Below are 26,415 nucleotides of genomic sequence, written 5' to 3'. Positions count from 1 at the left end.
CAGATTGTTCTAGAAGTTAAGATGTTTCACTGTCCTCTATTTACATACGCAATACATGTTATAAATCACAAATGTTTTGGTATATTCCTTACCAAACTATGGGCAAATTTCTCTCTGGAATACTGTGCTACGACTTGATAGAGATATTAAAATCAAAAATAAATATTCAGGAGCTGTTTTGTATTTCCCTGTAACAGCTTTGAAAGTGTTGGATCCAGCTGTTAATGTCTGGTAAATAACTTTACCCCAAAAACACAATATGCATTCCGTGTATTTTAAATTGTTGGATCCAATTGTTATTTCATAAGTAATAATACAAAAAGCTCCCACAAAATAGAGTATGTATTCCATATATTTTATACAACCCTCTTCTCTTTCTGAATAACAACAATCAAAGCAAATTAAATAGTGAGTTAAGGGATTAGGCCTTTCTGTCTCCTCCTCTTCTCCTGCAAAGCAACTGACTTCTGATGGTGAGCCAGGTGGCACTTGGTTTCAGCCATGTAGGCCAAAGGAAAGTGCCTCATTCTTTCCATTTCCTTCTGCTCAGTTGAAGAGTGATGGAGTTCAAGAGGGGATGAGCCAGGTGACAGTAAGGCGAGGCAGGCAGATGGAGAAAATCTCAGTGCACAAGATTCTTTACTACTCAGTGATCTTGAGTTAGAGTAGAATGTTTGATTCAGAGTTTATAATGGTGTTTTTGTTTGTTTTGCTATAATCCTCAGATTGCTGAGAGTTGGCTTAGGAATTCTGGCATAGGAATTCTATTGCCATTGGCTATAATGGTTGGGGAGGTCTGGGAGGTAACATTCAAAAATAATTATTCCAAGCTCTAATTTAATTACCATGGCTTGATTATAAGCTATGCAATGTTTTAATTTATGTTTTTAATTGCCATGAGTTCTATGATGAGAGTAAGACAGGTTGTAAATTAGATAATATAATAATTCATTTTGAGTTATTTTGTGGATTTTAAGAATTTTTAACCATATATCAATAACATAAAATGCTTGTGGAAGTGCCTCATCTTTAAAATACTAATGCTTGAGAGATTTGTTTAAGAAAACTCAAGTTCAAAGCTCACGAGCATGCAGCTGTGCCATCCTGTGGAAGTTGGCCAATGTATTTCACAGTAGAATATTTTGCAAGATGCTTTAGACAAACTATTTATTTATTTTATGGGTGGATTTAGTTTGGGCCAGAATTAGAATTATATATCTCCAGAAGATCAACTTCCAACATTGTTTAACTTTTCTCTAAATCCATAAACTTTCACAGTTAGTTTCATATCTGCTTTACAAGTCCCATTCAATATCCATTAAATTAAATAGAATTGCTTTTAAAGAGAATTTATATTCTTTTTCTACATATATTTTGGGTATATAATTTGGATAGATGCTATTAGAACCTATTTATAGTTAAATGAGGTTACATTTACATTAGTTTCCCACTTAACCTTGTGCTATCATATGCATGGATCAGATTGAAGCACTATTTCATTGCTTTTAACTGTAGCAACTTTTAAGATACTACAGATCTTAGCTCTCTTATGACAGAGAGGAAAATACAGTTGCAATTCTATTCATGCTTTTGGGAACTATTTGGACTTATTCTAATATAGACAGTCACAAAGAGACAGCAATTGCCACAATTACTCATTGTCTACTTCAATATTATATATTTATCTAAAAAAACCCCTGAAATGATAGAGAATTGATGTTAGCTAAGGAATTATATGTCTAATTATGGCTATTTCCATATATATATATATATATATATATATATATATATATATATGCCTGAGGAGCCCCCCATGGCAAAGTGGGTTAAACTGCTGAGCTGCTGAACTTGCTGACCGAAAGGTCTGAGGGAACCCAGGGAGTGGGGTGAGCTCCCGCTCTTAGCCCCAGCTTCTACCAACCTAGCAGTTTGAAAACATGCAAATGTGAGTAGACCAATAGGTTCTGCTTTGGTGGGAAAATAATTGTGCTCCATGCAGTCATGCCGGCCACATGACCTTGGAGGCCTCTACAGACAACGCCTGCTCTTCGGCCTAGATATGGAGATGAGTACCACCCCCCAGAGTCGGACACGACTAGACTTAATGTCTAACGGAAACCTTTACCATTTTATATATGCCTGAGAGAAGGAGCAAGTAGCAGACAAAGCAGTAAGACAGAAAAGAAGACATAATTATGATCCCCTTATCCACAGGGGATATGTTCCCATACTTTATGTGGATACATGAAACCATAATACAGTAGAGTCTCACTTATCCAACATAAATGGGCCGGCAGAACGTTGGATAAGCGAATATATTGGATAATAAGGAGAGATTAAGGAGAAGCCTATTGAACATCAAATTAGGTTATGATTTTACAAATTAAGCACCAAAACATCATGTTATACAACAAATTTGACAGAAAAAGTAGTTCAATACGCAGTAATGCTATGTAGTAATTACTGTATTTATGAGTTTAGCACCAAAATATCACGATGTATTGTTGTGACTGCGCCTTCGGGGATTATGGTTGATGGTGATGGAATTCGAAGAGGAAGAAAAAACCCTCGTGATGAGGGTTCACTGGAGGAGTTGCGCAGGAAGCGACTTAGAGAGCTATATGGGGGATCTTCTGAGGAAGATTCAGATGGGGAGATGGATGCTGAGGAACAGGTGGTGGCTGGGGAAGCGGGCACTGAATGGGCACAGCCACCGGAGATGTCTGGGGATTTGGGGCTTATGGATACTTCTGAACCTGGGGTTTCTGCAGGAGCTGATCCCAATTGGGATGCTTGGAGAAGGGAGGATGGTTCTTTAAGTGTTCATGGGGCTAAGTGTGGGCAGGATGATTGGGACTCCGACGAATTGCTAGGTACTCCAGATCCACGAGCTCTAGCTGTGTGGAGTTCAGACTCTGAGTAGATTTGGGACACCTGGTGTTTGGGTGTGAGTGTTTGGTCACCCAGGAGGAAGGGGAATAAAATGGGAATGTTTGGCCACTGCACTTTGCGTGTGGCAAGGTGTTGCTGAGGCGCCATTGGGATCTCTGTGTTTCCATGAAGACTGGACTTGGACTATGATTTGAATCTGCTGATATCATCTAGCTTGGCTCTCGCTGTGTCTTATCGTGGACCTGTTTTGGATGACTGCACCCTCTTCGGACTTTGGATTGAATTTGACCTGGCTTCTGTCTACGCCCTCTGACTGACGGCTACTCCCGGCTTCTGACTATTGGTTTGTCTTTCGGAATTTCTGCTGCCTCCTGACCTGACCTTGGATTCTTCTGACGACGGCTATTCATCATCCCTTTGAGGCTCTCGGCTTATCTGCACCGTGGAAGCAGCTTTACTGCTTTTCTAGTTTGTTTATTTTCCAGCAATTAACTCTATTTGTTTTCCAAAGCTGAATTGAAGCGTTATTTAGTTTTTTATTGAATGCCAGCATGGGAAATTAGCGTGGCTCGTTTTTGAGTTATTATTGTCCAATCTACTCTCGAAACACTAAAAGTGAAGTGTTTCAAGGATATTTCCTGTGTTTATGTTATTTTTTGGCTTATCTTCGGAATAAACTTTGTTTTGTATGTTAACTGGCGTCTGACTCTTGACATGTATTCAAAACCTTGACTACAAAAATGCATTGGATAATCCAGAACGTTGGATAAGCGAGTGTTGGATAAGTGAGACTCTACTGTAGCATTAAAATGAAAGAACTATGGCCCAAGAACACCACAGAGGTGTAGAGGAGAGCCTAGAAAATTCCTGGAGAACACATATTTTGTCGGCGGTGGATAAATAAAACTATGGACACTGGTTCTCCTGATGTGGGTGTTATACTGTAGTCAGAGGAGTTGTTGACTGTACTTACAGTTGATGCATGCAAATTTAAGTCTTGAATTGATTCGTTTCCCCTTGAAACAGGCGCAATAGCAGGTTGAAAAGCAATAATGGAATATTAAATCATGTAAACTCAAAAGTGTTTATCCTCTCATTTTGGGGCACTTCTATTATTCTTGGCAATTCAGTAATGTAATTTTTGAACAAGGTATAGGAGTAGGCAAAGTGTGGGCCACAGAACACATACAGATTTGTGGACTCCCAAGTGTGGCCATAGAAGCCTCCTAAACCCACCTGACTAAAAGATTTGGGCCAATTTTGAGTGATCCTCCCAATTCAGCCAAATTGTGCCAAAAAGCACAGTGGTCTTCCTCCCTGACTCTGAAAGTCACTTAAGCATCTCCAAAACACAGAACAAAAAAATCAGCTGAAAGTCTGCCAAAATGGCAGCTGGAATGGATGTCACATCACTTTGGATATCTGGAAACTTGCTAGTGTGGCATCTCACTCAGATGGGCGCAATTTGGAGAAATGGCCCCTGTACCATCCACAGTTGTCCATGGTTGGAAGTGAATTAGGGACATCAGGCTTCTAATCCCTGCTCAACCATGTCAACGCTATGAATGACACAGACAAGTCATACTCTTTCAGACAAATGATAAATGTCCCCTGAATTTTGCTTAAAGAACGCTAGGATAGAATCGTCATAATTCAGTGTTGATGTGAAGGTACAAAATCACCCAAATGCTAAGTTGCCCCATCTAATGCCAAGGCTTGTCTAACTACCCACAGACAGTTCTGAGCTCTATAGTAAAAAAAAAAAAAGCTTGTACAGGCAATCTCTGAATTATAAACATCCAATTTACAAATGATTCATAGTGAGACAACAGGGAATGAGAGAAATCCACCCCTAAGAGGAAATTCACTCCTGAAAGAGTTATCATGAGGAAAATGGGTCTCCACTGAAGCTTTATCACCAATCCTTGTTTCCACAACAAGCCATATTTGTCAAAATCCAATTATCACAGGGACAGAAAGTGAGGGTAAATCTTCTGAAGGGTAGTGGGGGTTCAGACAGAAAAACAATCACCACAGGGATGTTAACCCTTCCCTGTGCAATCCAAAACTTATATATGTGTGTGTTTGTGTGGCTGGAGTTATGCTTAAAAATGTATCTTACATACAAATTCAACTTAACTACAGAACCTATCTTGTTCATAACTTGGGGACTGCTTGTAGTTCTAGTGCGAAAAAGAGTACAAATTGGAAAAAAACAAGCCATTCTTTACTTATCTCTTTGAAATGGTCCTGGATTAGATCATACTGAGCTGTCACTCCCTAGGGGAATGCTATTTAAAAATAGACAAAAGGATTTCCTATTTAGTATGGTTTTATAAATTCATAGGAAAATAGGAAGGGGACAGGAAAATATGTGGGAGTGAAATTAGATTCTGGCTTGGCAGAGAATGAAGACTCATTACAAACAATCCCTTCCCTAGTTCCGTGTGTGTTTGAAGATTGGTTGAACCAAGTCGTGTACCCCACAGTTATTATTTGCCTTGATAATGAGCAATAAGATGGTTTGAAGCTCTGGTGTCAGTTTGTATAGGATTTATTCATCTTAGCTGTTTTAGAGGGGAAAGCCCAGTCAGTAGGACTTGTATCATAGAAGTATAGGTCTTATTTGATCATCAGTTTGCAGTGTTAGTACTAAATAAGTCAGCAAATGCAGTGAGGCCTTGATATCCGCTGGGATTTGGCTCTATCCCCCCTCCCAGAATGTGTAGGTGCTCAAATCCTGTTATAAAACTGTGATTTTTATATAAAATAACTAAATCTTTGCTTGTTTTTTTTTTTTTTTGATTTTTTTTAAAAAGGTTTTTTCTAGCTGTGCATGGTTGAATTCATGAATGCAGAATCTCAGGATCATGGGGGTCAACTATATAACCCACATTCAAAAAATAGTAAAGAAGACAATTTTACAAAGCAATCCTGTGCAGAGGTGCACATGCAGGTGGTCCTTGATTTTAATTGGGTAAATGACACTTATTTATGCATAGAACTGCATATCCCTTAGATTTGTTTAGGCCCCAAAGTCCCAGGCCTATCCTGGCACATAGGTTTGTACTGGCAAACTTAGACACTGCAGTCCTTCCATGTTGTCAGTTTCACAGTCAGGACAAACATGTTTGGGTATGGCCCTAGGTTCAGGAGTGTGCCTGTTATTGGCCACACTTCTAATTTCACAGAAACCATATTTTGCACCTAAACCAAGCTGCACAAAGGTTTTAGACAAAAATTGCATTCAAAACTCAGATAATTTAATCACCTTGATAACATACTGCTAAATTCAGTGGTAAGGCGGCTTGCGAGCCTTGCAAATATATCACAGGATACACATATAGCCCATGAAGTATCTGTTGGCCATCTTTATCTAGGTCTTAGTCTAAGCTTGATGCTTTTTCATCATTCAGGGAATTTCTGGATAAAAAAATCTATATTTTAAATAGCTGTTTCTTAAAGTCTCAGTATTTTTAATACTTGATAATTAATTTGGTACAGAACACAGACTTATTACAACTGCTTTCCAGAGAATTGTCAAAATTACCAGTGTGGAGAGGGAAGATTACAGGAATCACAGCAGAGTAGTAGGGTGTGGCAATAAAGTGTGATGTGGTAAAGCTAGGAAAGATACAATGGGAATAGTGCATTAAAAGGAAAGAAAGACAATTAGGGCTCTTCTACACATTGCCTAAAATGTGGAAGAAACCGGGATAAAATGGGGTGGCTAAATGATGTTTGCTGAAATGTGCCCTGGATAATGTTAATGGCCAAAAACATGTGTTCAAAAGTTTGTGTTTTAAACCCTATTTAAAAGTTTGCTTGTTTTTTTTTTTTTTGATTTTTTTTAAAAAGGTTTTTTCTAGCTGTGCATGGTTGAATTCATGAATGCAGAATCTCAGGATCATGGGGGTCAACTATATAACCCACATTCAAAAAATAGTAAAGAAGACAATTTTACAAAGCAATCCTGTGCAGAGGTGCACATGCAGGTGGTCCTTGATTTTAATTGGGTAAATGACACTTATTTATGCATAGAACTGCATATCCCTTAGATTTGTTTAGGCCCCAAAGTCCCAGGCCTATCCTGGCACATAGGTTTGTACTGGCAAACTTAGACACTGCAGTCCTTCCATGTTGTCAGTTTCACAGTCAGGACAAACATGTTTGGGTATGGCCCTAGGTTCAGGAGTGTGCCTGTTATTGGCCACACTTCTAATTTCACAGAAACCATATTTTGCACCTAAACCAAGCTGCACAAAGGTTTTAGACAAAAATTGCATTCAAAACTCAGATAATTTAATCACCTTGATAACATACTGCTAAATTCAGTGGTAAGGCGGCTTGCGAGCCTTGCAAATATATCACAGGATACACATATAGCCCATGAAGTATCTGTTGGCCATCTTTATCTAGGTCTTAGTCTAAGCTTGATGCTTTTTCATCATTCAGGGAATTTCTGGATAAAAAAATCTATATTTTAAATAGCTGTTTCTTAAAGTCTCAGTATTTTTAATACTTGATAATTAATTTGGTACAGAACACAGACTTATTACAACTGCTTTCCAGAGAATTGTCAAAATTACCAGTGTGGAGAGGGAAGATTACAGGAATCACAGCAGAGTAGTAGGGTGTGGCAATAAAGTGTGATGTGGTAAAGCTAGGAAAGATACAATGGGAATAGTGCATTAAAAGGAAAGAAAGACAATTAGGGCTCTTCTACACATTGCCTAAAATGTGGAAGAAACCGGGATAAAATGGGGTGGCTAAATGATGTTTGCTGAAATGTGCCCTGGATAATGTTAATGGCCAAAAACATGTGTTCAAAAGTTTGTGTTTTAAACCCTATTTTCACTGAAAAATGTGCATATTCACATGACTATATCCCTGCAATCAAGGAAAACATGTAACTTTGTCCCTATACGCTGGTGTGGACTGCATTTTAAAATCCCAAAACAGCTGATAAGGGCTGTAAACAGATGGAGCCATGGACACACAGGTGGCTTCTCTGCAACCATTCCTTGGTCCTGATGTTTATGAAATTAAGCAGAACTTGAATTTATCCAGTGAGCACCAGCATAACAGGCAAGTGACCCCAAAGGGAAACAGGGTTGAAGAGGGAAAAGTAATGGCAACAGGAGGATGAGGAGATATAATGACAAGAAATCTGCTTGTATGCACATTCAGAATCTGCATCAGTGCTTATGAGGTCCAGCACAACCCAGAGAGTCAATTTTTAAAAAGTAAACTTCCAGCGGATGTCCCCTGTCTAACTTGTGGATTTCTAAAATCTGCTACAAACAGATGTGTCAGGAGACCAGGGGAGCATTGACCGGCACTGACAGCTCTGAGTCTGGACCTTATGTCAGGCTCCACAATTTTATCATCCCACTTATTTGTCCTGCATTTTGATGCTGCCTGGAAGCGCCCTGAGTTTCAAGCCCATTTTCTTATATCTTTCTTATCAATCTCATAGAATCATATAATTATAGAGTTGGAAGAGACCTCGTGGGTTATCCAGTCCAACCCCCTGCCAAGAAGCAGGAAAACCGTACTCAAAGCACCCCTGACAGATGGCCATCCAGATTCTGCTTAAAAGCCTCCAGAGAAGGAGCCTCCACCACACTTCAGGCCAGAGAGTTCCACTTAACAATTTAAACTTAACAAATAAAGCATGCATTTCAGAAATCACATCATTAACAATAAGTAAACATCCAAGTAAACATCAGTGGAAAATATAAACAAAGAAAAAAGAAACTAATTGTAGTGGGAAAGTGTTGCATGATACTATGTATCTAAAATATGAATTGCATTTCAAGTACTTTCTGTTTAAAAATGAATTGCAATCGTCATTATGATATAAAATTGGCAAGGAAAAAACTAAGCTAACATCACAGCTGGTTATCTTTGGAAGCATCTTATTGCAAATTAGGTGACATTTCCTTAGAAATCCCAAATGTCTTTCAGAGAAACTAGTGATGTCATGTTTTGTGATGTAGCAGCAACGTTTTTTCAGAATAATTCTCTTTTTACTCCTTTAATTCCCTGTATCACAGGAAGGATAGATGAAAGCAGTTAAACATTTACTTACTGCGTGTGGAGATTTCTACCTCATCTATCCTAAGAGATTGCAAAATTGTAACTGGGCTCATATGTTTAAGTACTTTGGATTTCAGTGTATGTAATTATGAATCGGGCCAAATTGTTACATAGTTTGTCTTTCATGGATATTTATGTTCCAATGAGTTCCTGATAGAACATTCTAAAGTTGAAATGCATTTAAAGTGCATTTATCCATTTTTTTTACAACAAACCAAGAGGACTATTTCACATAGTAGATACACCAATGGATTCAGAAGATAGTGCTAGTGCCTGCTTGCCCATTTCATGGTATTAGGTTGATGTACTGATATAAGCATCTCCCATAGTATTTAACATTTGCACTATACTTCTATGGGACATCATCAAGATTTTGAGTTTCCTTTTCTTCACAGACCGGAAATACTGTAGAAGATGTCTGATCTTTACAGAACTTTATACAAATGACGTATAATACAGATTAAATCCACATTGATATTTAATCTAGATAAATTTGATGCTCTGTTGGTTTGGAATTGATATATAGGCAATGCAGGGTGGAGTTACATTCCCCATAAAGTTCAGGAGTTCAATTTTAGTGTGCATTTGGTTTCTATATTGTTTTAAAAAAAGATTCTGTTGGCAGCTATCATCAAAAATAGATTTTGCTACACATTTGTTAATGTTTAGCTGAGCACATTCTTGTGGTGAGGAAGAAAACCTAAGATTTGTTTAGGGGTGGCTGCCTCAAAAATATTGTATAAAACTAATGTAGAATGTGTGAAGACTGTCAAATATCAGGGATGCCTGAAGATTTTTTGTTTTGAAAGTTAAACAGCAAACCCCATATCTAGGACATAGTACTCTACAATCATATTCTACATTTGCAGTTTTGAGTATTGCATATTTGATTATTCACTAATTTGATTTAAAACGTTCTCTCTCGAACTCTCTAGGTCAGTGGTTTTCAACCTGGGGTTCCCAGATGTTTTTGGCCCACAACTCCCAGAAATCCCAGCCAGTTTACCAGCTGGGGAATCGAAGTTGAGAACTACTGCTCTAGATCTTCCTATGGGGTTCTATGTTCAATTTCCTCCAATCTTGCTGGAGGACCTAGACATATTTTAGAGAACACCTTTCTAGGAATCTTTAGGTTCTCCAGTTCAATTCTGTGTTCAGCTTCCAGTAGATATTGACCATGGAATTATGTTGAAGTACATGAGCATTCTTAAAGTGGTGTCCTCTCAGGTAAGAAAATAGTAATTTCTTGCAAGCAACACAGCCCCTGCCCAAGCTATTTGTGTGTTGCTAGAGAACAGAAGGATCAGCAGGGATGTGTCTAAATATCTGAACCCCTTGCAATGATGTCATCTTCAAGGACCTCCTTAGGACAAGCGCTTCTGGATGCCTGGTGCAGAGCGTCCAGCTACATGAAAATAACTGAACCTGTTCCTGCTACTGCTCCCTTTTCTAACCAACATATAAATGGCCTTGTGAGGGGTTGAACTGCGCACAAGGTGAGTTTGGGGGTGGAGTAGCATTAGGAAGCATACTTAACAGAGACATAACTACTTGATAATGTGTAGATCTCATGTTGAAGGGTCTCGGCCAATATATGAAGTCTATGGCAATTTGCAGACTGTACATGACTCCTCAGATCTTTTGCATGGAGTAGGGATTCCACACTATCAAACTATAGAACTAGTTGTGGCTTTTGGATGTGTACAAAAAGTAGATACAATCACACATCTGGGGAATGTCCAATTGAAGGTTGTATTTTTAACATTCCTTGAAAAGGCAACAATATTGCAACACATAACATATTTACATTGGATTAAATGGGATTTATATGTGTAATTACCTTGTGAAATTAATGCAGAAGAGTGATGGAAACAGCTAGCCCTGCAGTGATTCTCAACTTGTGGGTCCCCAGGTTTTTTGGCCTATAGCTCCTAGAAATCCCAGCCAGTTTACTAGCTGTTAGGATTTCTGGGAGTTGAAGGCCAAAACATCTGGGGACCCACAGGTTGAGAACCACTGAGCTAAAGTGTAGTGTTCATGTTAATACCATATTAAAGCCCCAAAGAAGAAAAACATTGTAGATATATCCCACTAACTGTAGTGAACAGTAATGCATAGTTTTTCTTGCAGGTGCTCCCTGCTACACAGGGTGGCAGGGAGCTCTTGAGAACGATATTCTGTTCATGAGCCAGAGTTTCCCACTCTTGCCCCAAACTAATTTTGTACCCATGATATGTGAAAACCTGCCAGTTGAATCCATTTTCTGTGAAGCAATTGTTTTGTGTGTCATCTCTGTAGTCAAAATGGTGAATGACAACATAGAACATAGGGCCAATACAACATCTGTACCAGTAATAAAGTATGTGCTCCTAAGAGGGTTTATATTGATCCTTGGTGAGTTTCCAATGTATGCTGGTCCAGTGATCGTTTGTGAAGTTTCTTCTGTTCTTTGTTTTTTCTTGCTGCTGGTGGCTTGATTCTATGCTAATCTTGCTGCCATGATATTTGATTATTTAAAATTTTCTTGAATTTTGAATTGAGGTGCATATAGATTCTAGATTGGAAAAGTGGGATGTAGTGTTACTTTAAAACTACTACATAATTGACCAAGCTTTAACCATAAAAAAGCATAGAATCAGCAGGTTATGTTATTTTTTGGTTCAGTGGTACCTGAGATCACTTCCCTGCTTGGAAATATAAAAACATGAGATTTGTTACTAATGAACAGGGTATATTATTATTATGGCTACTTGATGGTATTTAGCACAGTTGGTCAACAATTTTCCAGAAATTGTATAATTACAACGGAAAAAGAAGTGGAAGGAAAACATTTGATCATGCAGGTAATTCTCAAGATGGTTTGGTTAGTGGTGGCATGTTTACTGAAGGTCCATCTACACTGTAGAATTAATGAAGTTTGACACTTCCTAAACTGCCATGGTTCTTAGGTTACCTGCAGGATCACCTTCTCCTGTAAAACTGCCCTGGACACTGAGGTCCTCTCAGGGGCGGCTACTCCAGTGAGCTATAACTGACTGGCAACCGTCACCCAGAGGACCTTTTCATTGGCTACCCCAAGACTGTCAAATGACATGCTGGAAGAGAATTTTCAGCTATGAATTTTAAGTTGTTCTGTGTATTTTAACATGTGTGTTTTACAGAAATATGTTTTAATATATTCATTTTACTGAATATTTTTGTGATGATGTGTTTTAAGTATATTGTACCCCACAGGTGGGTGAGAAATAATAATAATAATAATTATTATTATTATTATTCTACAGCAATATAATAATAAGAAATGAAATTATTCATCATCATCATAGGCAATCACTCATGATAGAGCATGATTGTCTTCCAAAGGTAGAGTCTATAAGTGACTGCAGAGACCTATTTTGGATTAGCATGGTCTTTCACAGTGAGGATATAGATTTCCAGGTGGAAGGCAGTCCTGACAAGGGTTTGCTTGATGTGTTGTCTTCTTGGCGTCTTTCTCCCTTTCACCCCCTTTTCGGGTCTCTTCAAAATCCATAGCACTGTTGGTAACAGCTGACCTCCAGTAAGAGTGCTGTAGGGCCAGTGCTTCCTAATTCTCAATGCTTATTCCATATTTTTTAAGGTTAGCTTTAAACCCGTCTTTAAATCTCTTTTGCTGTCCACTGACATTCCGATTTCCGTTCTTGAGCTGAGAGTAAAGTAACTGCTTTGGGAGATGCTGATCGTGCATTTGGACAACTAACGTGGCCAGTCCAGTGAAGTTAATGGTGGAGAATAATTGCTTCAGTGCTGGTGGTCTTTGCTTCTTCTAGAACACAGATGTTTGTCTGCCTGTCATCCCAAGAGATTTGCAAGATTTTTTTAAAAAAAGGCAACACTGATTGAATCATGTTGTTGTTGTTGTCGTCGTCGTCGTCGTCATCATCATCATATTACTACAGAATCATGTATGTTGTCATTTTACAAGGTCTTCCACTTTTGCCAAAAAGTGCTAGTGCCTCACCAAGCTACAAATCTCATGATTCCATAGCATTGAATCATGACAATTAAAATGGTGTCAAACTGCATTAATTCCACAGTATAGATGGAACACCATACATACTGAAGTGGTAATCATTTTTCAGTCTGGCACATACCTTCTCTGTGTTGTTCTCAAGCTTACAGGATAACCTCAATATATTTGTTTCTAAAGTAAAATATTGTTCAAGAGTGACACATAGGAGAAAAACGAAGTTCCTTTTAAGTAGAGGAGCTTGAATGGTTCATATAATTCATTTATCATAAACTCCTCTTGCTGTGAATTTTCATACTTACTTGTAGGCCAGTATATTCCAGGTTTATAGTATTTGGGACAGAGTCTGGAATTCAATGTAGTACTCAGAAATGTGGTAGTTCCAGATTTAGTTTTATGAGACAATTGAAGTTCGGAGAAAATAGGAGCTGAAATCTTAACATACAAAAAAATATTTAGTGGTGAATAAATTAATAAAGCATATTCTGATTTCTCTCTAGCAGCCCATTTATTTTTCTGTTAAAATCCATTACTGCTTATGCTTGTATATCATGCACTCTTGAAGAGACGTTACTATATCTGTGTAAATCCGCCCACATTCCTTCTGAAGAATGTTGTACTTTAGACTTTGCAGACAGAAATATGAGCCTTAACTCCCCCTTCCACTTTTGTGTAACATCTAATTTGGTGAAGAACTCAAAGATTGCTCATAGCTTCATGACATCTGAATGGTTTTAATAAAATTATTGTGTTTTGAGGTGATTTTTTTCCCTTGTGCCTGAGGACAATAACCTACAAATATTGTGGTTTTGCACAATGTTTATGTTCCTTGTTTATGTAGCAAATTCTTCATCTTTCAGTATATTGCTATTTCCTTTGGGCCTGGTGCTTTCATCAAGCCTCGAGGGCAGTTCTGCCATTTACCTACTACCATTCAATCTGATGGTGATTAAGAGGTTAGCCAGACCCATCCTTTGGCTTTTGAATTTACCACAGAAATGTAGTTATTCTTGTGCATCAGATCCAATTTCAATTTAGCCTTTTTAAAAAGATGCGTAGAAGACTTCCAGTTACTTGTACCCAGATTTGTGGGAGATTTATAGTTACTTAACATCAACCTCTCACTTTTAAGATGTATAGAAAAGCAGTTGGAATAACTGTGTCAAGAAAACACCAAAATGTACTTGAGGAGGCAGTTTCAAGAATTGAACCAAAATGTTGTTATATATTTAATTTTTGGAAGTGGCAAATAGCAATTAGAAATCTACAGGGATTTTTCACATTTGTCACAGTATTTTATTTGATATTTGGCTAGCTCACTAGAATATTATTGCCTCTTCTTATCAGACAGTCTGCAAGTTTGCTGAAGTGCACAAGTAACAGTCTGTTACAATTTGCATTTACTTTGTTTTTGATTATTGAATTGCACTTGAGTTGATCTTTGACTGTGCACACATATTTCAGCAAAACAGATACATTTGATGATGAGATCAAAATAGCCAGCAGTAGATGTACTCAATGAGAAGTCCATATCATTGCAGCATAATTACTGAAAAGTTTTTTGTTCTACTAAATTATGTAAAACAATTTCTTCTGACACTTGTACATGATGTTTTTTTCATCTCCAGTCCTCTCCTTTGTGATCAGACTTTTTTTGTCTACATTTGAATGGGTCTTTGCAGGGCTGAGGAATAAATTAGAGCCTCTAGCAGGTGTCTTGTGACAGGTACTTGGCCTGGAGACTTCCTAAATATTCCAAAGGCACCAAAACCTGACTGATATTAGAAGCTAAGCAGAGTCAGCCCTAGTTTATACTTAAAAGGGAGATCACCAGTGAATGGCAGGTGCTGTTGGCTAAGGAATCGGCAAACTACCTCTTGAGTATTCCTTGTCTAATAAAACCCTATGAAATTTATGGTGTTACCATAAGTCAAGACTTAAGGCACATAGACACACCTGGGCAGGGTGGGGAGGTATTCTCACTGAAGCAGATGGCACAAAAAGGGGACCCTTTGGGGATGGCACCAGGGGAGTCCCCCATTGAAGGTGATGTCCTGAAGTTGAAATCTGTCTTGATGTTTTAGAGAGGAAGATGGCTGCCTTCTTAAGGTTGTATAACTTTATAATTGAGGGTATTTTGCAAGAATGTGTTTTCAAAAGGGGTGATGCAATTTGAAGAATAGTTATTACACTCCACAGAGGGAGATATAAAAACAGGAACCAGCATGTTTTCACGGGGAAAGGGATTTCAGTAGTTTGCTCTCTATTCAAATAGCCTGGATATCCTTTGGTGACAGTCCAGAGTTGCAAAATGCTGCTGTTGAATGGCACTGGTGAATGGTAAAACAACTGCCATTCAGGAGCTGATCCTGGATGAACATACCAGCCTAATCTTATCACAGAGGTCTGTCCCAGATGAAGCTGGGGACACGGGTGTTAATCTCTCTTGGTTTTGCCCACCAGGATTATCTGTGCTGCAGCAATTGTCACAGGGCAGACAGGTGGAACTGCCGTGGTTTATCAGGATTCCATCCCCATCACCAGATAGCCTGTCTCACAGTCTGTTGGGTTCAAGGTGGGTGACTGGAAAACATTCGGCATTTTGTTTGTGAAATGCTCAGCTAACTGTTTCACTGTCTGCCTTCCTGAACTAGCTGATGCAGTCTCAGGGTGGGGTGTAGTGTTGGAGTCTCCTCCAACACTGGTGTGCTTAAATTTCTAGGTCAAAATTTTTCTGTAGGGAATGCTTCAGAGTTTCATGATAACCATGCGTCTATTTCTAGTGGCATTGGCCCCTGCTGAGCAAACTCTAGAGCACGTTTTCTCAGCTTCTAGTGATCTGGATGTGGAATCACTTACCATAAGTCAGTAATACTAGTAACTCACCTTTGTACACTAACTGCAAGTGCTTGCAAAACCTAGCAGTTACTCCAAGTAATTTGTCCATATGGTACTCTCAAAGTTTAGTTACTTTTCATCAGATTTCTAAGAAGATTCTTTTGTAACTCAGTGATTACCTTCAAGCAGTGGTTAAGATACACATTGACCATTTCGTAAATGGAAGGGTATAGGAAATCAGTGGAAGTTCTCTTCTAGAGATAACGGGCAGCGAACCAACCCTACCACAGCTCTTTGCATTGTTTTCTTTCATGCTGCTCTAGAAGGGATTTCCAGGAAGTACAGTGGACTAGAGGAATCATGCAGTGTATTGGATTGAGTGGTGGACTGTGGAGACCAGGGTCCAAATCCCTGTTCATCCATGGAAACCCAATTGGGCAAGTCATACTCTCAGCCTCAGAGAAAGGCAAAAACAAACCTCTTCTGAACAAATCTTGCCAAGAAAATCCTGTGATAGGATCACCTTAGGGTCGTCATAGCTCAGAAATTACTTGAAAGCACACAACAGTGAAAGCTTACCTGCTCCATCCACCTCCAGTATGATTGTGCTCTGTGAGTGGGGCATTTTGAGTTTGACAGTGATCCCATCTTAGTGATGAACTTGCTATTGGCCCAGACACCAGCTGCTTTAATCAGAGATGTGAAAAACTGAATCTGGGCCCTCTTCCAGTACCTTTAGTCAGACCAATTAAAATCACAAAGAGCCTTCAGAGTCTCAAAGAACCTTTGAGATTCCAAAGGCAGGAGGGAGAAAATGATGGTGTTGGCAGAGGACATGATAGGTATCCAGTCTGTTAATTTTAAAATAGTGAGTTAGAGTGTTCTTTGCAAACCATTTGAGCAAGTTTGTGCATAGTGAGTGAGATCACAGATTGCATCAAAAGATACTGGAGCAAAAATGCAACAAGACCTCTCTTTTTTAAATTAATATGTTTTTATTTTCAATTTTCAGATTCATAAAAAGAGTGAAACAAATCTGTATACATGTATATATTCATGAACAAATACACTACTTTCTAACATATATACAATATTCCTGTTTGGTTATGCTCTCCTCTCTTCCCACTTCTTCCAATTTAGTGACTTCCCATCCCTTGGGCTGGAGACATTCATATATTATTCCGTTGTTCATTCCCATTATATTGATTTTCCATTCTTCCCCCTGGCCTGGTATTTATTATTTATAAATGTCCTACTCAGATTCTAACAGGTTAAATGATGAAGCCTTCAGTACAAACGTTTCCTACATCCTTTTTTTAATACATGGTTTAGAAATGGTTCCTAGTCCTTGATAAAGTTTGTGTTTTTCCTTTGTTCATCATTGATAATGTGTCCATTTCTGCTATTTTAAAGACTGACTGACAATTCTTCTATTGTTGGAAGGTCTGCCTTCTTCCAGAACTGTGTATATACTATTCTTGCTGCTATGATCATGTAGTGTAATATTTTATAATTTAGTGATTTTTTTTTGTTATTTGACATTCCCAATAAAAATAATTCGGGCTCCAATTGTATTGCTGAATGAAAAATTTCTTGCAACATTTTTTGTATCTTGCCCCAAAATTCTTTTGTTTTTTTACAGGATGACTGCATGTGGAAGAAAGTTCCTTCCTGTTTTTGAAACTTCCAGCATTTATTGTTTCTTCCCTTATACATTTTAGCTAGTTTTGCTTGGGTTAGGTACCACTCATTCATCATTTCATAAACATTTTCTCTAAGATTGTTGAATTTTCTTTGAGGATAGTCCACGTTTTCCCCATTTATCTAATTCTATGTTGTGCCCAGCATTTTGCCTTTTTTGCAAAAGTCCTCACTTTGAAAATATAAAATCTAGCCATTGTTTGATTCTATTGTTAACACTGACCTGTAGCTGCACCCAGTGCTGAAGAGGCATTTCTGCTTTTCAGTTTAAGAGGAGTTTTTCCTGTTTAGTCATCTAAGCAATAAAAATTACATAGACATGTGACTGCATGTTTGATGTTGTGCCATGTACCTATTGTTTTGTTGGATTTGTTGATTTTCTCACTAATAATATAATACCGTGGTGTGTTTCATTAGTAAACAGAGTGGGCTCTTGGTGTCTGCTGAGGTTCAATTCCAAGCACACAATATGTGGATACACAAGCCCTATTGAATATAGTGGTTTGGTAAAGTGGTGCCCCTTATATAAAATGGCAAAATTGTTTGGTTTTGGGATTTTTAGTTTAAAAAAAAACCTGCATTTTGAAATTGTGGATAGTGGAATATGTGGATACAAAACTCATGGATATAGAAGGCCAACTATAATATCAGCACAGTTTAGCTCATTGGTGTGTGCTAGATCAGTTTCACTGCAGCAGCATAAGGAATGACTTAATTCCCTGAAACCGGAGCTCAGACTTCTTGCCCAGAGGAGGAGGAAGAGCCAGACCCCTGACTCATCTTAGCTCTTGTGCTTAAATATCCTGGCACATCTCAGCTATTTTTGAGGAGCAAGATTTCTCTTTTAGATGTCACATTACGTTTTGTAAAAAAAACAAGGCTTTAATCCTTCAATGCTTATCCCACCATTTATTTCCTTTTGCTGCATATAGTGGATTGTTATGTTTGCTTTAGGTCAATAATTTTATGGCCTATTTTCAGTTCTTTTGTGACTGTTTGTAAGGTTATATAGTTGGGCCGTAAGCAATTCAGTGACAAAACAGATTTTAAGTGCCGAATATAGTAGATACTGTGGGCAATGTCCAATGTGTGAGGAGCCTCCAAACTCACCAGCAGCTACTCCCAGCTCCAGCTGCCACTGAATTTCAGTGGCAAAAGAGTTCTGTTCTCCATTTGTCTTCAAGCCAAGTTGTTCACCATGCACTGGAGTTTGGGTCACACTGACATTATGAGCTATGTATGGCACATTTAGGAATTTATTCCTTAACAAAACTCTATAGAAAATGCCTTTCAGAACAATAGAAAAATGTGATACGATTTATATATTAATTGTAGTGGCTGTGGCCGTTAGCTGATACATATAGACTTTTATATAGTTGTCTTATGGAAAGTAGCATCTAAAGTGTTATTTTAGGGGATGTTTTATAAACAAAGTTTTGTAACACACCAACAGGTTGAATTTGTCAGGATGCATAGGGCTCCTTTCCCAAAAATGCCACAGAGCACAGCAACTTTCTTGCTATTCCAGCGTTAGCATCACTGTGGGTGAGGGTGGTCAAAGCCAAAGCAAAAACTACTGCTGTTCTCACAAACGTGATTTGTTATATGAACTTTTATAGATAAAGAACAGCAGTATCTGTAATTATGCTGCAAAGAAAATAATAGGAAACCTTACTAATAAACCCCGGATTGCCTCCTTCTTTGTGCTTTTACCCATATAAATATTCCATGTAAATATTTTGTTTAGATTTCACAGTTAAATGTTAGATAGCTAGTTCTCAGATAGAAGATGATGGGAGAAGCATCTGAGCATTGTATTTCTTGACTTGATATGAAAACACTGTAATCAAATTTAAAATGTGCAGAGACATTGTAAAATGAATTATGGGAAAAGTTGGCTCTGCAGAAATGAGAGATGTGATGACATTCCATGGCAATGCTGCTTTGGATGCAAAAATTAGTCCCCTTTTGGCATTCCAGTTCAAAAGCAGCCTCTCTCTGCAGTGCTCCCAACGATATGATTTTTAGTCCTCTCTCTCTCTTTCTCTCATTAAAAGGGGGGCCCAGCTAAAAAATAGCAGCAAGGCAGTGTTCCGTGGGTTATTTTGGTATGTTATACCAACATACTGTGGTGTTCATTGGTTTAAAACAATAAGAAATTACACATGGATGGAGCTGTTCTTTCTGTTTGAGCTAAATGTGAACATTATTGTATCTGTTCAAATTGAGATTGGGACTCAGTGATTGTGGGTGGATTATTGCGCTTCCCAGTGTTTACATCTGCAGGGAGCAGATTGGAGAACAGCTTCTTCAGGGATCTTAGTAGAACTCAGGCCCTGCATATGGAAGCTGTTTTTTCTAGAAGCAGAAGTAGGACCATGAGTAGGACTCAAGTCTCAGAGCTCCCCAAAGAAGGTTGAGATCTTGGCGAGACTGTTTTTTTGCGGGGTGGGCCTCACGATTGTTCACCAGCAGCAGATCTGTGTGATGGGTAGGGATAATTAGAACTTCATGGCTACTCAAATGCTAATTCAAGCTTGTGAATTGCAACATCCACATTTCCTTAAACAGACAAGGGTTCTTTCTCCTACCCTGGACATTCCACAGGCTTATATATACTGCCTCATTGCCAACAAAACCTTTGAAGATGCCAGCCACAGATGCAGATGAAACATTAGGAGAAAATGCTGCTGGAACATTGCCATACAGACCAAAAAACTCACAGCAACCCAATCACAAGTTGACTGGATGGCCAGCTGCTGGCAAGTCAGGGAAGCACCACTTGACCAGTTGTGCAAAGGGCAAGGAAATCTTGGCTGTGTATGAAGGGAAGGAGGTCATGGAAGCAGCTGTTCTCCTGCTTCCTTCCATCTCTTTCTCTTTGGTTTCCTCCGGTTGGGAAGAGACTAAAGCAATGTGGTGCAGGGGGGAAATGGAGATCCATCACCAGCACCTGAAACATTCTGAAATCTGATTGAAATGGAAGCAGGAGGAGTTTAATTTTTTATTCCTGCAGTTTTGCTTTACTTGACTATGGGAGCAACTCCTGAGGAGACTATCTTCCTTTCCTGCCCCAGATGGTAACAGTTTTGAGCCTATGGTATTCCAGCTAAAAATCCTTACATAGGGTTTCAAATTTTCTATGTTAAAGAGCACTGCTTTTTTACAGTGGATATTAAGAACAGTTGGCCAATTACAATAACTTTTGCAAAAATAAAATAATAGCCAACATGTGCAGGTATGCCCATGGTTCTGTTGTTAAAGTGGTGGAAAAGATGATAAAAGGATGATTACGTACTGCCTAGTTCATTTGAACTATGCCTCACTAATACTAATGGGTGTTAGTCTCAATTGGACATGCTATAATTCATTTTTGCTATTTTTGAGCAATACTGAAACAAGATTATTTGTTTTCACTAGCATTGCCTCAAAGTTGATAATAGTAAGCACACATTCATCTTTGATGTTACATCTGTCCATTAAGGTAGCACTATGTTACTATGTTTCATAAGAACTCTACAAGCAAATGGTTCACCGTATTTTTGTTTGAAATTTTGTCTCTGTAACTTGCTCTTCTACTTCGTTTTGCCAAGCTGAGCACTTTTCTTATAGTACAGACATATGTTGACAACTCAAATGCACTTTTCTTACAGCACAGACTTATTGCACAGATGGTATATTAATGAGTAGAAAATTTACTATTATTCAAGAGACTTCTAATAAATAGCTATATTAAGAAAATGATATTGTAGTGAAGAGGAATTCTCAGGTATGTAAAGTAAATCTGATTTGAGCATTGGACTATGATCCTACAGTTCAAATCCACACTTAGTTGTAGAAATCTACTCAGCTTCAGAGAAACACAAAGGAGAATCTCTGAACAAATGTTCCCTAAGAATTCCCCTGATGATGGTCATCATGTCATAATTTACTTGAAGACACATAACAACAACAATAATACAAGGTTATCTGGCCATGGTATGTGTGTGTGTGTGTGTTCGCATTCAGACATGGATACATGTCAGTGATGTCTAGTATAATAGTTCATAATGGCTGAATTATTGTTTCTCTCAAAATGTAATGGCTGAAAAAATGGTTCCTCATTGTGGATTTTTAGCCAGTTATTTGTTGAAGAGAAAAGTAACAAAATACTAGTATCCATTCTGTTTGTGTGTTAGATTAGGTGGCTTTCTCCATCCATCCATCCATCCCTCACTCCCTCCCATCCTATTTTCCTCTCTCTCTTTCTGTCCATTGTAATTAATGCTGGCTACATTCCCACCAGCTTTGCTATAGAATTCTGTTTTAGCAACATTAGATAGCATATAAAACAGCGATTCTTCCATCTTTAACCCCCCCAAGTCATGTTAGTCTTCAGCTCCCATCCAATGTAATCAAATAAATCTGGGAACTGAAGCCAAAATAATCGGGAAGCTCAAAATTTGAGAACCATTCATATAAATAATAGAAACTAGAAAGCTGTGGGATCCTTCTGTATCTCCTCTGCTTATTGTTCTTTATAATGGTAAATTGGACTTCAGATTGCTGTTCTTGCATTATTTTCTCTTAAAGTTATTTTTCCGAAATGTAATTCAATTTTGTACACATTTCTAAATTGGCATTTGTATTCAGGTCTTTTCTGACAATACTAAGTGTAACACTGGCAGGTATTCAGAGAGCTAAGTGGAACCATCCATATTCACACTAGAATCATAGAGTTGGATGAGACCACAAGGGCCACCCAGTCCAAACGCCCTGTCATGCAGGAAAACCAGTATTGCCCATGGTGTAGTTCCGGTTGGTCACATTTTGGCAATATAATCCAGGCACATTTTCTAACTGTATTGGAACAAGAAAAAAAATCTTAGCATTTGAATGTTCTCCTCTTGGTTAAGGGTTAAGGGTTCACAACTCACCAGGAGTACCAACCAACATGGTCAGTGATATAAATAATGTAAGTTGTTACCTGAACAACATTGGGAGGCTGTTCTGAATGAGAAGGAACTGTAACATCTGTGGTCTGTTGTGATGTCGGACAAGAAAATCACGCAACATCAGCAACAGTAGATGCACCCTTAGTTCTACAAAAGTGATGGCAATCTCTCATTTTAAATCGCATGTTTCTATACTTCTTATACAATTGCTAGATTCTGTCTAGTCTCAGAAGCTAAGCAGGGCCAGCCCTACTTAGTACTTGGATGGGAGACCACCAGTAAATACTAGGTGCTGTAGCCTATATCTTAAAGGAGGAAACTTGTAAAACCACTTCTGGGTATACTTTGCGTGAGAAAACCCAATGAATTCATGAGATCACTGTAAGTCAACAGGTGACATGAAAGCGCATGCACACAAGTTATGTTTTTCTCATTCTTTATCACCTGTAAAATAAAATGCAAGCATTTCCTTTTCACGCCTCCCCTCCGAGTTCTCAGATTAAGTAAGGCATTGGTGTTGAGCCTTCTTTCAGCCCAAAGTCTGTGTTTTCTTTTAGTTAAACATGCCATCAGTGAGCTAGGATAAAGAAAAAGGAGTGTGAAACTAGGGAGATGTATAAGAGAGTTGTGCAGAATTGCAGTGGCTCCTTCCATAAGCAGGATATGCAAGTGCAAATCCCTTGTCAGGGTTGAAATCTTTTGGCTTATTTGAACAGCTGAAAACAATCACCTGTGTTTTGACAAAACATCCAGAATGTTTAGAGATTTAATGTTATGCACATTAGTAAAACTGATAACTGAGATAAGACTTGGATCTATTGATCAACTATCCTTATTGAATTAAACTGGCTGTAATCAGTGTTCAAAGTGGAGAAGAGCCTGCTGAATTTTATCTTTTTCTTTTTCTTGCAGATTGCATTGAAATATGACCCACAGGTAGAAGAGGATCTCCGCAACTGGATTGAAGAGGTTACTGGAATGAGCATTGGGGCAAACTTTCAGTTGGGCTTAAAAGATGGCATCATACTGTGCGAGTAAGCAATGCCATTTATTTTTAGTTTCTATCAGACAGATATCCTTAGTTTTAGATCAGATGCTATAAACATTTTCAGGGTCCACGTATTTTTCTCAACCTTCTTTCTGCAACTTGACCTGAAGCAATAGTACAATGAAGTAAGACAAGGGTCAGGAGGACAAATTGCTTTTCAGGCTGGGGAGGCTTTCAGAAGGAATTTGTGGAATGGCATATGAGACATATCAAAATGAAAAATAGAAAGAATTCTGCTATGATAATTCTGACAAGCGGGGCTTTCCCCCTTATCCAATTGTTGAAGGAGTTTAATAAGCAACCTAGGGCACTATGTCATAGGGTATATTGAAAAGTTTTAGTATATGGTACAGCGATCACTTGTAAATTATTTACAGTCCAAAGGGCATTTACATGCTCGATTTGTCCTTGCTTTTCCCACTTTCCCACTTCATGCTACAGGTGGCATTTCTCGTGCTTTTCCATTTAATATATAAAGTAAAATAAGTTTGTCCAAAGAAAAACAGGTTGGGAATGGTTTTGTAGGTTTTTTTCCCACATGCAGTGAGATTTTTTTCCCCACATTATTCAAGGCGCATTCTATTATCTTATAATACAAGTGTAATACTTGAAATTTGAAAGTTGGTCTCATTACACAGCCAAACCAAAAAAAATCTTGATGTCTTGGTTTTAAGGTCTGTTCCTCTAGTTTCTTAGATATGGTTGTCATGGTTTTCTGTTGGTGAGCAGATGGCAACTGGTAGATGGCACATGTTTTACATCTGAAAAAACTAATACTGATGGGGGAAAACTGGTGCCATTTTTGGAATTAGCAGGTCAAATATGCCCAGAAATATCATTTGAGGCATCAAAATGTGCGTTGTCCTGTGTGACGCAAAGTGCCATCCCTATCAATTGTATGTATTGGCATTTTAAAAAAGGCATTTTGATCTGAATATTTGTAATGCTGTAAGATAAGTATCTTAACTAGTGATGGCATGTACATGTTTTTAAAGAATATATTCTTCATTCACTTGTTTTTGTAGGCTTATTAACAAACTTCAACCAGGATCAGTAAAGAAAATCAATCAATCCAAACTTAACTGGCATCAGGTAATCAAATATTATGTTCAGAGTTGTTGTATGTCTCTTTGAAGACCATATAAATGTAACAATTAAAAATTAACAGGAGAATTTCAGCAACTTAGTCTTTACTGATTTATTTTGGGGTAGACAACATATTCAACAGTTAATGTATTAATGATTAAGCAATGTGAAGTTTTCTTTTCTGATAATGAGAGCTCTATTGAATGTGTACCACACATTGAGACTTCCATTATGTGAGTAAAAATAGCAAAGAGTTCTTGTAAAAATTAGAAAGTTATTTTGTTTAAAATTTTCTCAGGGTTAGAGACTTCACCACTTCCCTTGGGCCATTCATTCCCTTTGCCTTGTTAGAGCTATACACAATTACTTTTTTCAGAGCCCAAGAAAACTGATTGATATGTCTTAACATTTCAAATAAGAGGCCACAGATAGCCTCCCAAAAATATTATTGTATAAATAAGACGTTTTTACCATTGGCTTCTAGCTTTGCCAAAGTAATAACAAAGTAAATACACAATATCCATGTTATATAATTTAGGAAAGAATTAAAGTATATACACGTCCTTCCCCACATACTGATGTCTAAAATAGACAACTGGAACAGGAGTTCTCTTGGAAAATATTGTTCTTAGTAGAGGTTTTTTTGTGGAGGTTTTTGGTCACATTTTTAAAATTTGATTTAAATTATTGTTGAAATGCTTTCATCAGGAGGCAGAATACTCTTTCTATTGCATTAATACATTTGGAAATAAAAATAAGATAAACCAGGAGTGTTTTAACACTGTCGCAGTGTCCAAAATATTATTGTCCTGGATGAGGGTTTAATGTATTATGTTCAAACATGAGCATTTGAACTTGCATCATGTTTGAACAAAAGCTCAACAGAAAGTTGAAACACCTTCACACACCATGATCCAGAAATGGAGAATTAATGGGCAGGGAAAGGGATAAGCATGCAATGTCCCCTTCTCCAATCCGAATGAGTCCCAAACCAGGAGTGCCCTTTGCCTAACAAAACATCAATTCAGAATTATTTCATATATTTCCATAAAACGTTTAGTTCATCATAAATAAACAGAAACAATAACTTAATTTGTTCCATTTTAGCTGGAGAACATTGGAAATTTTATCAAAGCCATTCAAAACTATGGCATGAAACCACATGATATTTTTGAAGCAAACGATCTCTTTGAGAATGGAAATATGACCCAAGTTCAGACATCACTGGTAGCACTAGCAGGTCTGGTAAGTCCATATTGCCCTGTGAAACGTAATGGGAGCAATTGTATTATTGGATCTATGGCTGATCATTATCAATATTACAATATGCCTTTGGGTAAGGAACAGAAAATGCTTTACAATCCTTATTTCATCCAAAAGAAGCCCCTTTACTGTGGAGTGTACAAACATGGATGAAGCTGACATATTGTGGAGTTGTTGAAGCTCAAACCTAAATCTATTCTGTACCAGAGTTGTGGGATATCACCTACCTTTCATCTTTGTTGCCAAATACATAGTTGTGAAAGCAAGGTTCATTCTTTAATTTAAAAACAAAACAGTTTCGGCACAAAGTTATTAAATCAAGGATAACCAGACAGTTTAAGAAAGAAGTGGATGTATTTTTGCCATAATGTTCCAAAGTGTGTGCTAGAAACACTGAATGCCATTTTAATCCCCTCTCTAGGCAAAAACCAAAGGTTTTCACACTACTATTGATATTGGTGTTAAATATGCAGAAAAACAAGCAAGAAGTTTTGATGTCGGAAAACTTAAGGCTGGGCAAAGTGTAATTGGGTTGCAGGTAA

General features: G+C 38.0%; 2 protein-coding genes across 3 annotated transcripts in view; one reads left to right on the top strand and one right to left on the bottom strand.

Annotated features, from left to right (window-relative positions):
• cnn3 (calponin 3) overlaps nucleotides 1-26,415 on the top strand; it is a 34,770-nt gene that overhangs the window by 4,939 nt on the left and 3,416 nt on the right. Inside the window, exons 2-5 of the mRNA XM_003220002.4 lie at nucleotides 23,389-23,510; nucleotides 24,550-24,616; nucleotides 25,718-25,855; nucleotides 26,295-26,411. Coding sequence (XP_003220050.1) covers nucleotides 23,389-23,510; nucleotides 24,550-24,616; nucleotides 25,718-25,855; nucleotides 26,295-26,411 — 444 coding nt within the window. The remainder of the gene's footprint in view (nucleotides 1-23,388; nucleotides 23,511-24,549; nucleotides 24,617-25,717; nucleotides 25,856-26,294; nucleotides 26,412-26,415) is intronic.
• The window catches only part of slc44a3 (solute carrier family 44 member 3), an 86,650-nt gene continuing 83,130 nt past the window's right edge, over nucleotides 22,896-26,415 (bottom strand). For both annotated transcript variants that reach the window (XM_062977968.1, XM_062977966.1), the window contains exon 16: nucleotides 22,896-23,053. In XM_062977968.1, the coding sequence (XP_062834038.1) occupies nucleotides 23,030-23,053 (24 nt within the window). In that variant the 3' untranslated portion in view covers nucleotides 22,896-23,029. The remainder of the gene's footprint in view (nucleotides 23,054-26,415) is intronic.

This window comes from Anolis carolinensis, chromosome 4 (genome assembly GCF_035594765.1).
Source record: "Anolis carolinensis isolate JA03-04 chromosome 4, rAnoCar3.1.pri, whole genome shotgun sequence".
Taxonomy (NCBI): Eukaryota; Metazoa; Chordata; class Lepidosauria; order Squamata; family Dactyloidae; genus Anolis; species Anolis carolinensis.
Note: the sequence above shows the minus strand (reverse complement) of the source record. Positions and strands in the feature narration are given on the sequence as shown.